The following is a 16,163-nucleotide window of genomic DNA, read 5'->3' as shown; positions in this document are numbered from 1 at the left end:
CCTGTGGAAAGATTTTTTTCCCAAGTTCATGTGTTTTAGCGACCAGAACCCAGACGTTTTACCTCACAATATTTTACTTTTATAAAAAAAATATTTTCTACTTTTTATTTCCCAAAGCTTTGAGACCATTTGGAGAATGCAGAGAAAGGGGAGAAGTCTTTAGAAAACGGGTCAGTTGGCAACATCACATGATCAGGATCCTCATGTGGCTAGATATGACTGGGAGCTGTCAATGGTGTTGTAAGGCTACTACTCAAAGTCAATCCATCTGGGCTTCATGGAGGGGGAGGGGGAGCCTTCAAGTTCTATTCAAGGCCAATGCACTGGAAGTTTTTGTTGGATAGGGCTTGTTAATTTTGGCGTTGGGCCAGTCCTTTCCCATTTCTGATCCTGTTTCCTCATTTATAAAATACACATTAAATCCCTTACCATTATGATTCTATATGAGATGTCAGAATTAGTTGCTTAATAGCACAATGATGAATATGAGAAAGTAAAAGTATTACACTCAGCAAGTATTTTTAACTGATTAAAATGAAAGGTAAGGGCTTTTTTAAAGTTTAGCTTAAAAAAAAAAAAAAAAGACAAACCAACTATTGTATTAGTTTGCTAGGGCTGCCAGGATAAAATACCACAGACTGGGTGGCTAACCCAACAAAAATTTCTTACAGTTCTGGAGAAGTCTAAGATTAAGGTGTCAGTAGATTTGGTTTCTTCTGAGGCCTCTCTCCTTGACTTGCAGATGACCACCTTGTCGCTATGTTCTCACGTGGTCTTTCCTCTCTGTGTGCATCCCTGGTCTCTCTTTTGTGCCCAAATTTCCCCTCTTATAAGGACATCAGTCAGATTGGTTTAGGACCCACCCTAAAAGCCTAATTTCTATTTAATCACCTTTGAAAGGTGTTATCTCAAAAAACAGTCATATGCTGAGATACTAGAAGTTAGTACCTCAACATAAAGATTTTGGGGGCAGACATTTAAGCCTGTAACAACCATCTATTCTAATGTTCTCATTTCTTTTTCTTTTTTTTTAATATATTTTATTGATTTTTTACAGAGAGGAAGAGAGAGGGATAGAGAGTTAGAAACATCGATCAGCTGCCTCTTGCACACCTGCTACTGGGGATGTGCCCGCAACCAAGGTACATGCCCTTGACCGAAATCGAACCTGGGACCCTTGAGTCCGCAGGCCGACGCTCTATCCACTGAGCCAAACCGGTTTCGGCTAATGTTCTCATTTCAGAACATTGTTACCAAGTGCATACTGCTGGGGAGAAATTATTTTATTTTAGCTCACTTTTACATAATTTAAAATAGGATATATAGTAGTTGAATTACATTAGACATTAGTATTATTTTCCTATAGATGACTTATACCTGGAAAGTTAGGTAACAAAGTGAAAAACTCCATTTTTGTTTCATTAGTCTTCAAAATAATATTTATTAAGTAGTTTATTATGTGATTCCTGTGAAAATGTATTATAGACTATCTTCCTTAAAGTAAGCATATAAAAATCTAAAATATCATTATGATTTTCATTGGTATACAACCCCCAATTAAAAATTTTAGAATTGACTGACCATATTTTCCATGGGAAAAAGCTTTGAAAAGAGCTAATGTTACTTTACTGCTTGACCTTGATTGGTTGCTCATAATACTTTTCCTAAAAGAAGATGGTAAATGGTTTATAGCTTAGAGGGCAAACTTAGAAAATATAAAAAAAGAATGTCTTAGAATTTACTTAATGAAGCTTATGTTTTTGCTAACTGTTTTAATTATAATTTCAAGTCTTATAGATACAGAAATTATATTTCTTCCAGGACAGACACGCATATCCTTATAATACAATAGGGAAGAAAACAAACATTAGATTTTAACTATTGAGCCCGTTTACTTTTCTGAACTTAGACATCGACATATTTTTTTCTTCTCCTTCACAGCTTGGCTTGCATCTGACTCATTAGCTTCTCCAATTTGATTGCTAGTGCCATGTTTCCTTTAATCTTCAATTTTCCTGACATGAAGGCCATTGTTGGTTTCAGTTTCCCTAAAACAAGAAATTGAGAAAGGGAAAAGCATCCATTAGTACCCTTAGGAAATACTGCTTCAAGAACATGCATTATGAAAAGAATATTCTGGAGTTCTATAAGTCTGTGAAACAGAAATTTCTATTACAGCATTTTTAAAATCGGTATCCTGGGAATCCCAATCCATAGAGTTAGATGTTAACAATATCTTATAATATGAGATAATGAAAGACAACAATCAGTAAAAGATTATAGCAAAAAGCTGAAGATGCAACATTTATAAACTTGTTAACAGTACTCTCAAGGATATATGGCCCGCAAATGAATTGAGGCAAACAAATATTACCTATTTTATGTTCCAATCTATTATTTTGGGACTTTAAAAAAAAAAATCTAAATGCATATAATATTCTTAAGAAATGATCAATAAAAGTATAGGTATGGCCACAAGTGTATGTTAGCATGATTTTAACTACAGATGTGCCAGGATATAAAGTGTGAGCTTTAAAACATAATTATAGCCAATAACAACATATAATAAACAGAAGCTCACCAAGGGAGGAAACTTTGTTTTTATTTGCGACTCTCATTGCATGCTAGTATAGAGTCTGACACAGAGGAATTCATGAGGAAACTGAGGCTGAGAGAGGATTTGGACTTTCTGTACATCACACTGCTTATATATGACTAGAGGCCTGGTGTACGAAATTCGTGCACGGGGGTGCGGGGTGGGGGGTGGTCCCTCAGCCTGGTCTTGGCCTGCAAAGATGCCAGCATCCCTCACCTGGCCTCTAGCCAGAGGTTCCTCCCCTCCTTCAACACAGCCTCTGGGAAGATGCTTGTCCTGGGGCCTCCTCAGGACCCCAGCCCACAAAGCCCTGCAGCTCAAGTACTCGGGTGCTTGGGCTTTCAGGTCTGGCTTCCTCGCCTGGCATGGTGTGCATCAGCTGCCATGGGAGCCTTGCCTTAGGAGTCGCCCCCTTGGATCATACTACTTGCGTGTGTGTGTGTGTGGGGGGGGCAGCCTCGGCAGCAGTGATTTGATGTCTGTAGCGTGCCTGCCGGACACCCCCCTCCCCCCCGCCGTGGCGCAATTCTGGTCCCATCTGGACTGCTGGCAGGGGGCTTCCAGTCTGCGACTGGGGCTGCTGGGCTGCGACTTGGGGCTGCAGGTGGAGGACATCGGCACCCATAGGGCTCTGTCAGCATCAGGAACTGGAAAGATCCATTTTTCTGGTTCCTCCCCTGCCACGGGGACGCTGAGCTCGGGGCCCCACAGGCCTCTTCCTCCCACCGCAAGGCAGGCCGGGGCGTGGACTCTGGGCGTGCGGCCCCAGAGGCCTCTTCCCTCCAGCCGCACAGCCGTGGCACGGACTCTGGGCTCATGGCCCCAGAGGCTCCTTTCCTCCTGCCGCACAGCCGGCCGGGGCGCGAACACTGAGCTCACGGCCCCACAGGCCTCTTCCTTCCTGCAGCATGGCAGGCCAGGGCACAGACGCTGGGCTCACGGCCCCACAGGCCCCTTCCCTCCCGCCGCACAGCCATTGCTCAGATGCTGAGCTCGCACCGCCGCTGGCTACGCAAGCTCAGTGTCCTGCTCCCAGTCCTCTGGCCAGAGACCCCTCCCCTCCCTCCGCGGCCTAGGAGCAGATGCTGGGCTCCCGTTGCTGGGGCGATGCTGCCAGCGTCTGCTATGGGCGCTGCCATTTTGTCGCGGAGTGATGGCTAATTTACATATTACTCTTTTATTTTTATAGGATGATACTGCAATTCAAAGTCCTATGTGACTTATTCTCATTTATAGTTTCTGGGCTATATTATGCCAATTTATATGTAGGTCATATCTCTAGAGGGCACAATATGTATCTGGTGCATAAGTCAGCTATCACTGGGCCATGTACAGGCTACTTGTAGAAAAAATGTGTGGGTTAATATTGTATACATATTGAGTTACTAGATACCTTTAAATTATTCTATATAGGAGTTGTAGCAAAGCATTTATAGATTGGTTATGGATAGAAAGGATCAAGTCTAATTCTTTCATTTTAATGAATAAACTGAGCTGTGCACTAGTCCAAGGAAATGTGATGCTAAAAATACCTACATTCACAAATAATAGATTAAGGGGTAATTTTTAATATACATGGAAGATACTGGAAGATCTTTATTCTTTGAAGGAACAGAACAACCCCTCCAAGAATTTACAAACACTAATATTCGGATACCCTTCAGCCACAAACTGGCTCCCTGCTCTTGTCACTCTACAGTGAAAGCCACCAGTCCACAAGCCCACCAGTCTACTCATACATACAGAGGTTCCAATCAGCTCTATAGAGCTTTGCCCATAAAGATGAATGGACATCAAAAGGAGACAAAAAAAAAAAAATATCCCAAAACAAAAAACAAATAACAGCAATTTGGAGGAAACAGAGAATATAGCACAGAAGAAAACTGAAAAAAAGTAAATGAATAAGAAACAAGTAAATTCTATAATTCATGTCCTCATTGACAAGAGAAGATATAACACCAGTGTAGCAAGAACAGGAGCTGGAAGAGAAAGGGGGAAGAGGAGAAGCATAGGAAAGAGGGAGAAGAAAAGGACAGGATGAAAAGGGGTGGGGGAGGGAGAGGAAAGAGAGGAACGGAGAGAAGCTAAAGAAAAAGAGGAATGGAGTTGGATAGAGTGAAGAGGAAGAAGGGGGAAGTAAGAGAAGAAAGAAAAAACAAGAGTGAGCTCTTAGAAATTAAAAATTTGATAGGCAATATTAAAATACAGCCCTGCTGATGTGGCTCCATTGATTGGGCATTATCCTGTGCATTGAAAGCTGCCCATTCCATTCTAGGTCAGGGCACAGGCCCGGGTTGTGGGCTCAAACCCTGGTAGGGGGCATGCAGGAGGCAGCCAACTGATGTTGCTCTCTCTCTCTCTCTCTCTCTCTCTCAAAATCAATAAAATATATATTTTTAAAAATACAATAGAAAGGAGACACTTGCACATCTCTGGTCACAGAACTTACAAACACTAATGTTTGTCTTTCTATTATAACAGTCTCAAGACCCACTATTGGAAAAGCCTCTCTCTGGCCCTCGCCCCAATAATCTTTTCAAATAAAGTCTCTCCTTACTATTAAAAAGAAGTAATCGAAGAAAAAATAAAGAAAGAAAAAAATACAATTAAAAAAAAAAAGAATAAGACCCTGGCTGGTTTGGCTCAGTGGATAAGAGTGGACCAAAGGGACCTAGGTTCAATTCCGGTCAAAGGCACTTACCTTGGTTGCAGGATCCTCCCCGGCCTGGGCCCTGGTTAGGGCTCCTGTGGAGGCAACCAATTGATGTGTTTCTCTTACATCGATGTTTCTCCCTGTCTTTCCCTCTCTCTTCTACTCTCCCTAAAAACCAATGGAAAAATATCCCCAGGTGAAGATTAGCAAAACAAAACAAAACAAAAGAATAAGGTGAACCAATCTCTTAAAAATAAGGTGATTAAATCAGAGAGCTAATGTTTTCTCAAAAATGTGAGAACTGAGAAAGCCAAGAGAACTATCAAAGAAATAACGTTAAGATACATTCCCAAGAGGCACATAAAATACCCAGGAAAATGAAAGAAAAAAAGACCACACCATCTTATATAATTGTGACATTTCAGAACACTACAGAGAAAGAGATCATTTTGATTCTGAAGCTTTCAGAAAGGGAGGAGTAGAAATAAAAGATTAAAAAGAAGAATAGTATCAAATTCTCAATGGTAATCTAATCAGATGAAGCAATGCTTTCAAAATTCTGAGAGAAAGTTAATTTCAACCCAGAAATCTCTACCCAGCCAAATAATGAATTGGTAGAATACAAGTAGTTTTAGACATTTACTAAAATTACTCTTTTGTATCCTTTCTCATGAAGCTATTGGAGAATCTGTGCCACCAAAATGAGGATGCAAACCAAGAGAGAAGGCATGGGATACAGAAATAGGAGATTTAATGCAGGAGAGAGTTAAAGAAATTTATAGGATCACAGCTGTGTAGCAGGCTATTATAATGAGTTACCTGTTCAGAATTTAACAAGAAGACAAAGGGATCCAGGAAAAAAAGTAGACTGACAGGTAATTTGACATATTTGGCAGAGTAGAAATTCTATCAAGAGGTTATAAGAAAAGTATAGGAGAATTTTGCTTAGTTTCTTTATCAGTATTTTAATGGGGGAAAAATAGGACAATTATTTATGTCCAGGAAAAATATAAGTTCTTTCTTATGGGGAAACATAATAATAATATACTATTTGACTCAGCAGCAAACTATGCCAGAATTATCATTATTTAAACAGAGTATTAATTTAAGCAAAAATTATAAAATAATTAAATTGGGAGGATAAGAGGGAGGTGAAGCAGAATCAAGGTACTATAAAATAATTTAAATCTTACCTATCAGTCTTTAGATTAGAGAATACTATAAATATAACATTGAGAAATATGAAAACATTGAAAAATGTAGTTACATATAGAAAGGAATACCAAAAAGACCTGAAGACAAATTACCTCTCAGGAGTGGAAGGGGAAAAGGCCAAAACCACTTTTAAAATTGAGGTGATATTTGCATGACATAAAATTAACCATTTTACTTATTTTTTATAAAATTAACCATTTTAAAATGAACAATTCAGTATCATTTAAGTATAGCTACAATGTTGTGTCACCACCACCTCTATCTAGTCCCCAAGCACTTTATTACTCCAAAAGGAAACCCTGTACCCTTTATGCATTAACAGTTCCCCCTCCCTCTAGGCCCTGGCAACCACCAATCAGCTTTCTATGGATTTATATATTCTAATTTTTCATATAAATGGATTCATACAATATATGATCTTTTGTGTCTGGCTTCTTTCACTTAACATGTTTTTAAGGTTCACCTAAATTGTACCATGAAACAGTACTTCATTTATTTTTATGGCTGAATATTTCATCTATATATATAAAAGCCTAAGTGACCGAAAAACCGAATGACCGAACAACCGGTTGACTGGTCGCTATGATGAGCACTGACCACCAGGGGGCAGATGCTCAATGCAGGAGCTGCCCCTTGGTGGTCAGTGCGCTTCCACAGAGGGAGCGCTGCTCAGCTGACCAACGGTTGCCAGATGCCAGGCTCATGGCTGGCGAGTGCAGCTGTGGTGGCGCAAGCCTCTCCTACCTCTGCAGCAGCGCTACTGAGTGGCTGACAGCAGCAGCAGCAGGCGCAGTGGGGCCAGGATGAGCTGGAGTGGCACTGCATCCGGCCTGGGCTCCAGCTCCTCCTCGACCACTTTGCACACTACTACATCCCTCAGGGGATATCGGACTGCCAGTTTTGGCCAATCCCCTTAGGCCAGGCTGGGGATCGGGCCGAAACCAGCAGTCCAACATCCCCCAAGGGGTCCCAGATTGTGAGAGGGCGCAGGCAAGGCTGAGGGACCTCACCAGTGCACAAATCCGTGCACTAGGCCTCTAGTTTTATATAATAATTCATTTATATATAATAAGTCATTTATCCATTCATCTGTTGATGGGCACGTGAGTTCTTTTCACCTTTTGGCTACTGTGCAATGCTGCTATGAACATGTGTATACGTGTATTTGTTTGAGTATCTGTTTTCATTTCTTCTGAGTATATATCTAGGAGTGGAAATGCTGGATCCTATGGTAATTTTATGTTTAACTATACCTATATATATGGGTTTAATTAAACCCATACACCTATGGTCAAGTGCTCTTTAACACAGTTGCCAACACCATTCAATGCAAACAAATGAAGGTGGACTCCTTCCTACCTTACACCATATACAAAATTAACTCAAAATGGGTCAAAGGCTAATTATAAGAGCTAAAGTTAAATATTCGTAGGTGGAAACATAAGGGTAAATTATCAAAACTTGGATTTGATAAAGGATTCTTAGATCTGATAGCAGAAGCACAAGTATCAAAGGAAAAAAAACAGATAAAGTGGTCTTCATCATAATGAAAAACTTTTGTGTTTCAAAATATAGCATCAAAAAAGTGAAAAGAGCCCTAGACAGTTTGGCTCAGTGTATGGAGCATCCTGGATTAGAATTGGAAGGCAAGACCTACAGGATACAGAATACACTATGATCTTTAATTTATGAAGATTAAAACAGAAGGATGAATAATAATTTATTAAATGAAAGAATCTTTAGATTAGACTGTTATAATGTTAATGCTGCTTCTAATAAATACAGAAATAAATGAACTTACCATTTGGAGTAGTGTTCTAAGAGTAGAAAAAAATTAAAAAATTACCCTAAAAATGTTTCTGGCACATGGGCAGAACAGAAAATTACGCAAAAGGTTTTCCTGGTTAGGGATGCCACAGAAAGCAGGGTCCCTGGGTCACAGGAGATGGTGGCTATTTTCTACATTAATATCTGGCAAGATTGAGGCATGACTTTATTTTCAATAAATAAGCTGCAGCCCACCCGGTGTGGCTCAGTGGTTGAGTGTTGACCTATGAACTAGGAATTCCTGGTTCGATTCCCGGTCGGGGCACATGCTCAGGTTGTGGGCTTAATCCCCAGTGTGGGGCATGTAGGAGGCAGCCAATCAATGATTCTCTCTGATCATTGATGTTTCTATCTCTCTCTCCCTCTCCCTTCCTCTCTGAAATCAATAAAAATATATTTAATAAATAAATAAATAAACAAAACAAAACAAACAAACAAACAAACAAACTGCAGCTGAGTCCTGGGGCAGTAGAAGTAACAGTAATTATTTCCCAAGATGTGCTCTTTTTTGTTTTTATATTACAGCTGACCTTCAATATTATTTTATATTAGTTTCAAATATACAGCATAGTAGTTAGATACTTATATAATTTATTAGAGGCCTGGTGCACGAATTCGAGCACCAGTGGGGTCCCTCGGCCTGGCCTGTGGGATAGGGCCGAAACCAGCTCTCCAACATCCCCTGAGGGGTCCCGGATTGCGAGAGGGCGTAAGCCAGGCCGAGGGACCCCACCGGTGCACGATTGGGGCTGGGGAGGGATGCAGACCCCAGCAGTAAGCTAACCTACCAGTTGGAGTGTCTGCCCCCTGGTGGTCAGTGCATGTCATAGCGACTGGTCGACCAGTCAACTGTCTGCCCCCTGGTGGTCAGTGCACGTTATAGCGAGTGGTTGAGCAGCCTTAGCATATCATTAGCATATTATGCTTTGATTGGTTGAACGGCCTACCAGTTGACCAGACACTTAGCATATTAGGCTTTTATTATATAAGATGAAGTGGTCCCCTCAATAAGTCTAGTACCCACCTGGAACCATACATAGTTATTACAATATTATTATCTTCCCTATGCTGTGTTTTACACCCCCATGACTATTTTGTAACTATGCAATTTGTATTTCTTAATCCCTCCGCCTTTTTCACCCACCCCAGTCTGGCAACCAACAGTTTTTTTCTCTGTATCTATGAGTCGGTTTCTGTTTTGTTTGTTCATTTATTTTGTTCCTTAGATCCCACATATAAGTGAAATAATACAGTATTTGTCTTTCTCTGACTTATTTCACTTAGCACAGTAGTCGGCAAACTGCGGCTCACGAGCCACATGCAGCTCTTTGGCCCCTAGAGTGTGGCTCTTCCACAAAATACCACGGTCTGGGTGAGTTTATTTTGAAGAAGTGGCATTAGAAGAAGCTTAAGTTTAAAAAATTTGGCTCTCAAAAGAAATTTCAATAGTTGTACTGTTGATATTTGGCTCTGTTGACTAATGAGTTTGCCGACCACTGACTTAGCATAATACTCTAGTTCCATCCATGTTGTTGCAAATGTTAAAATTTCATTCCTTCTGGCCAAGTAATATTCCATCATATATATGTAACATATCTTCTTTATCTACTCGTGATGGACACTCAGGTTGCTTTTATATCTTGATTATTGTAAATAATGCCGCAATGATCATAGGGGTGCATATATCTTTTCAAATGTGTGTTTGGATTTCTTCTGATAAATACCCAGAAATAAAATTGCTAGGTCATAGGTAGTTCTATTTTTAATTTTTTTAGGAACCTCTGTACTGTTTTCCATAGTGGCTGCACCAATCTGCAATCCCACTAACAATGTACTTGTTGTTTGTTGATTTATTGATGAACTTATTGATAAATTGAGGAAATTGAAAACTCACCTGAAAACATTTTTACAAAATCATCAGTAGACATATTCATCACCACATCTGCCTGGTCAGATGGCTCTCCATATCCGGCATTCCCACCCTTGTTTTTAAGATCAAGAAACCATGTTCCACCATCTTCACCTACATTGAAGGTAAAGATATAGAAATAAATGCCAAAAAAGCCCTGTTCTTCTTCAACATAATAACCATTACAATTACAATAATCTTATATACTGCTGTTTCCCAGGCTAAAATCCCAAGGACTCTATCATTTTCAGCAAATATTTATTAAATACTTACTTTGTACCTGGCACTAGGCTAGGCTTTGAAGACTCTGCATAAGCTAGTTCTTACAAAAGAGGAATTGGATGGTGATGTGGAGCCAGGAAATCCCAACTAAAACTGAGATTTTAAAGTTAATAAGAACTAGCTAGATAAGAAACTAAAAAAAAATAATTAAAAAAAATAGTAAGATCAGAAGATAGAAAGAGAGTGGATATTGGAATTGGGAATGGTGAGTTGCTTTGGACATTTTCAAACTGAGGCATCTTTGTGCTAGCCAAGTGAATATGTCAAATGAAGTCTTACTAGATTGGAAATAGAGATATATAAGTAATCTGTTCATATGGTCATTGAAGTCTTGTGAGTGGTTGGAGTTTCCTAGTGAAAGTCTGTGGAGTGCTAAGACAGTGATCTGAAGAACATCCTTAAAGGACAAAGGAGAAGCATCTGACACAGGATACTGAGAGGGCATGATTACAGATAGAGAAGGAAAGCTCTTGTCAAAGAAGCCAAGAAAAGGGAGGATTTCCAGAAGGAAACCTTGGTCAACACCATCAAATACTCCAGAGTTGTAACAAGGTAAGAATGACAAATGCCCACTGGTGACACAAAAGCCACCAAGGACCTTGGCGAAAACAAATTCAGGGAATGAAGAAAAATGATACCACAGCAGAGTGAATCACAGATGAAAACAAGTTTTACTTATTGTGTTTGTTTAAAATTATTGAACAGACTGAGAACGTTAAAATACATTTGGGAAGGAATAGGTGGAAGAGAGGGCACAATTAATAGCACAAAGTCCCTGAGGAAGCCAGAGGAAACGGAATCTAGATCTTTGCTACTCAAAGTGGGATCCATGGACTGAATACTGTCATCAACTACCAGAAATGCAGAATTCAGATCCCACCTCAGACCTGCCTACTGAATCAAATTCTGCATTTTAGCCTGAAACCAAGGTAATTAGCATAAATTTTAAAGCTTGAGATGCACTGATCTGGAGTTGAGCTCTATTCTTTTGGGAGGAGAAGAGAGGATGATGCCTATAATGGTTAATTTAATATCAGATGAAAGGAAGCTAAAGCAATTTATCTGTAGGCTTATATTATCTCTGTAAAAGAGGAGATGGGGTTATCCACTGAAACTAGCAGTGAAGTGGTGAAGGGAGAGATGGAAGATTTGAGGAACACTGAGGTTAAAATAGTCACTGGAAAATGAGGTAGTAAGCTATCACAGAAACACAGAATTCTGAGGTGCTGCTTAGACCCCAGTAGAGGAGGGACGATGATGAATTTCTACTGATACAGATCCACTGGGTGGTGTGATTTTTTATTTTTATTTTTTGTTTCTCCAGCAGATTTAGCAGTCTAGATGCAACTGTGGGGCAGCCAGATAGTTTGATTTAGTCAAGACTAGGTTTTTGGCAGATTGTGACATAAGCACAGAAGATCCAGAAGTTTAGGATATAGGCAAGAGAGTGATTGAATCAATGTACGTGGATTCTAAGGACAGAAAAAGAAGGAAAGCTCGGCCATTGTGGCTCAGTGGTTGAATGTCGACCTATGAACCAGTAGGTCACGGTTCAATTCCCAGTCAGGGCACATGCCCCGGGTTGCGGGCTCAATCAGTCAATGATTCTCTCTCATCGTTGATGTTTCTATCTCTCTCTCCTTCTCCCTCCCTTTCTGAAATCAATAGAAATATATTTCAAAAAACAAAAACAAAGAAAAGCAAGTAAAAACAGGAAGGTACAGATGAATTAAGATAAAATAGAGGAGAAAAAAATAAAAGAACTGATAATGTCAAAGTTTCCATACAGTAGGAATGAAGTAGCTATTCTTAAAACTTTCATTAACATGTTAGTACTATATTGAGAAGAAAAATATTGAGAGGTTTTAAAAAGCTGACTACATTCAGACTGACTTGAATCATCTCAAAAATAAAAATGGCAAGTGCCCACGGTGGATGATAAATTATTATATTATATCACCCGTCTTGATGATAAATATTATATCGCATGTCCTTCTAAGTAGGATTCCTCTCAATTACTTAACAGTGAAAGTATTTGTAACAAAATTTTATTTTATATATGTCCATATACACTGATATTAACTTAAAAGTACATATCAGTAGCTATTGGTTATTCTGAAATGGCTACATTCTAGGGTAAGGGTTCTCCATACAGTCAACTAGATAGGTGATTCCTGGAGGCTGATTTCTGTCCAAGGGAAATAGCCTCCTTTGTTTCCTGAAACACTCAGATAACCAGCTGTAATCCTTACCCGAGAGTTCAAACTGATAAACTGCCTGAGTGGCTTTAACAAGGTCATCACTGAGAGAGGCCTTAACAATTCTGAATGTTTCTTTCACAGCTCCAGAAGGTGGTTTTGATGGTGGCTGCAGCTCTTCTTTCAACTTTGTACCAGCACCTGCAAAATATTGTTGATGAAAATGGCTTTAAAGGCTAGGCAATATAAGGCCACACACAAAATTAATTAACAGAATAAACTTGCTACCAATTATACCTGTTTGACCAAAGTGACCTTAAATATATTCAATGGCATCTGAAAGCATAAATCAAACTAATGAAATAACAGCCAAACACATCAATTTTTACTCTCCAAGTAAAAGGCTGATTCTCATGTTAGATTTAATAAAAGCAAACCACTACTAAAGTATACAGTGCTTATAATCAATGGACCTAAACAAACTATTGGAATTTTAGGGGATATTAATTAATCACTCCTTTATTACCCACTCTGAATTCTAAAACCAAATGAAAAAAGAACACACCAGAGTCAGAAAGATGGAGATATCAGCTGTGTACTTGGTGGAGCTGAATTGGAGATCATAGTCAGTAGAGTCAGTAGACGACAACTATGTAAACTTTAATGGCAAGATACATTTAGAGCATCTCAATTACTTAAAAAAACAAAAACACAGCTAGCAGCCCCAAGATAGCTTCTCCTAACTTCACACTAAATAAATATAAAAATGTACAAGCTAGGCTGCGGCAGCTCAGTGGTTGAGCATCAACCTATGAACCAGCGGGTCACAGTTAGGATTCTGGTTAGGGCATATGCCCAGGTTTTGCAGGCTCCATCCCAGATCGTGCAGGAGGCAGTCGATTGATGATTCTCTTTCATCACTGCTGTTTCTATCTCTCTCTCCCTCTCCCTTCCTCTCTGAAATTATATATATATATATATATAATTTTTTTAAATGTACCAAAAAAAAAGACAAATACTAAACATCCTAGACTGACACACCTTTTACTGTCAGGATCTAGGAAAAAAGATCAATAACTCTAAGGTAGATGAAGTCAGCCTCAGAAACACAGGACTGTCTGTGCTTCACACCGCATAAAAGATCTCAATGGAAGAATAGCTCTGCTTATCTGAACAAAGAAGAAAGGTTCTCACATCTTTAACCCTTTGCACTCGCTTCTTTTTTCTTGATTCCTGCTACCGATGCTAACCCTGTCGAGTCACACACGACATCCGAGTGCAAAAGGTTAAACCACTGGATCAGACTCTGATCTTAGACTAAAATCTATCCGTCTGTTTTATGATACTGATTTCAAGAAATCCCCACATTTCTTCTTTTTAAAGTAGCTATCTTTTTTTTCAATTTTTAAAATTTACTTATTGAGTTTGAGAGGGAAAGAAAGAGTGAGAGAGAGAGAGAGAAACATCTATTGGTCGCCTCCCACACACGCCTCAACTGGGGATGGAACCTGAAACCTGGAGATGTGCCCTGACCAGGAATCAAACACACCACCTTTTGGACTATGAGACTACGCTCCAACCAACTGAGCCACACCGGCCAGGGTGCCCCTATATTCAATCCAATTTCACAGCTCCCAAATACCAGAGAAGCAGACAGAAGGCGAGTCCTAGTGGTGGTTCATCCTGGGGAGAACACGCCACCCAAAACACGACTGATAAAGACGGGGAAGGGAAGAACCTTGGCATCTCAGCATGCTGAAGAGAGTAGTTTGTAAGCGGAGGAGGTAACAGAAGGTCCCATGTCAGCCCTGCACACAGCACTAGCAGAAGACAGAAATGTCCAATTCTCTATTTTGGGAAAAATATGTAAGTATCTTTATTTTCCTACATAAAATATGGTCTGTATCTTACCATGTGATTCCATTTTCTTGGTAATTGTATCCGGGTATTCATCTAAGAAGAAATCTGGTAACAAAGGATGGCCTGAAAAAATGACCCCAAAATAATCAGGTTACTGTAAGAACTTCAATATATTAAGATTTTAACACCTGTTTAATAAACATTATATCTGTTTTTATTTAAATGGTACAAAGCAAAGACCCCCATGAGAACTGTTAAACTACCTGACCACTAAGCTAAAATACTTTCCCCTAACCCAGTTATCCTCCTTTCCTATGGCAAATTTCATCCCTAAGATCTAACCGAAGAGTCACATATTAAGCCCTTAACTGATCTCCCAAGAGCCTTTGCCCCCTTCTCATCTATCCATGAAACCTTTCTGCCTACATCCCTCCAAGGTGCTTAGGAATCATTTCCTACACTGGCCCCCTAAGATAAGTGAGTTCCTCATTAAAAAAGGACTTGTCCCATCTTTGTCTCTGTATGTCTGCTCCCCCCTCTCAGATTAAAAACAAAACAAAACTGGACGTCAGGAATGCATTGGGTTTGTTATATCCTAACACTTACCACAGTACCTAATCATATTAAGTTCTCAACACTCTCAAATCTAAAATAGGGTTTTTAATTTAAATCAAATTTAAAATTTTGTGTATAAAGACACTTTATCTTTAATACCTGAAGTGATAATTACACTATACCAGGCCCCAGAAGACCTGGATCTGATTCAGGTTCTGCCACTTACTAGCTGTTACTCCTAGACAATGGCTTAATAATCTCTTTGGACCTGTTTTTCTACTGTAAATATTAACTACTGAATACAGTGATTGCAGCATATTCCAGGCACTGTGCCAAGAACATTATATATATTATTGCATTTTGTTCTTACCAAAACCCAGTGTGGAAGGTATCATTATAATATTTTACCAGTAAGGAAAGTGAAGCTCAGAGAAAGTGGGTGACTCACCTAAAGTGCAGCTGAACTGGGATCTGAACCTGAGTTGTCTTTTCCCAAACTCCATGTTCTTACTCACTAAACAATATTGCTTCCTTCACAGGATTACTATGAGATTAGCTAGACAATGTATATAAAAGTGCTTTATAAAACTGTGAAGAGCTATTTAATTCGATTCAGTTCAAACTGAAGAAACAGAGATGATACAAATATAAACATTCAACCTAATGAATAATATTTAAAATATACTTTAGCACAAATAAGCTAAATATAACACAAACTGAGTGGCCAGATTATTGATCTCTGAACGCATAATAATCTGGCCACTCAGTGTATATCCTATATAATAAAAGGCTAATATGCAAATTGTCCCCTCAACCAGGAGTTCAACCAGCAGGCAGGCTGGCCAACCGCCCATGTCCCCTCCCCCTGGCCAGGCTGGCCAGACCCCACCCATTCACCTATTCACAAATTCATGAACCGGGCCTCTAATACACACACACACACACACACACACACACACACTGAGTGGCCAGATTATTTTGCGTTCAGAGATCATAATAATCTGGCCACTCAGTGTACATTAAATATGTCTATTATTTAGTATATGTTATATTTTATACATAAAGTAA

General features: G+C 39.4%; 1 protein-coding gene across 2 annotated transcripts in view; it reads right to left on the bottom strand.

The window, feature by feature from the left end:
• Window positions 1–1,867: 1,867 nt before the first annotated feature.
• HSDL2 (hydroxysteroid dehydrogenase like 2) overlaps window positions 1,868–16,163 on the bottom strand; it is a 33,262-nt gene continuing 18,966 nt past the window's right edge. For both annotated transcript variants that reach the window (XM_054726926.1, XM_054726925.1), the window contains exons 8-11: window positions 14,592–14,663; window positions 12,735–12,881; window positions 10,186–10,314; window positions 1,868–2,048 (exon numbers count right to left, since the gene is read on the bottom strand). In XM_054726926.1, coding sequence (XP_054582901.1) covers window positions 1,936–2,048; window positions 10,186–10,314; window positions 12,735–12,881; window positions 14,592–14,663 — 461 coding nt within the window. In that variant the 3' untranslated portion in view covers window positions 1,868–1,935. The remainder of the gene's footprint in view (window positions 2,049–10,185; window positions 10,315–12,734; window positions 12,882–14,591; window positions 14,664–16,163) is intronic.

Source organism: Eptesicus fuscus, chromosome 15 (assembly GCF_027574615.1).
Source record: "Eptesicus fuscus isolate TK198812 chromosome 15, DD_ASM_mEF_20220401, whole genome shotgun sequence".
Lineage (NCBI taxonomy): Eukaryota > Metazoa > Chordata > Mammalia > Chiroptera > Vespertilionidae > Eptesicus > Eptesicus fuscus.
This window is presented reverse-complemented; position numbering and strand designations above follow the sequence as displayed.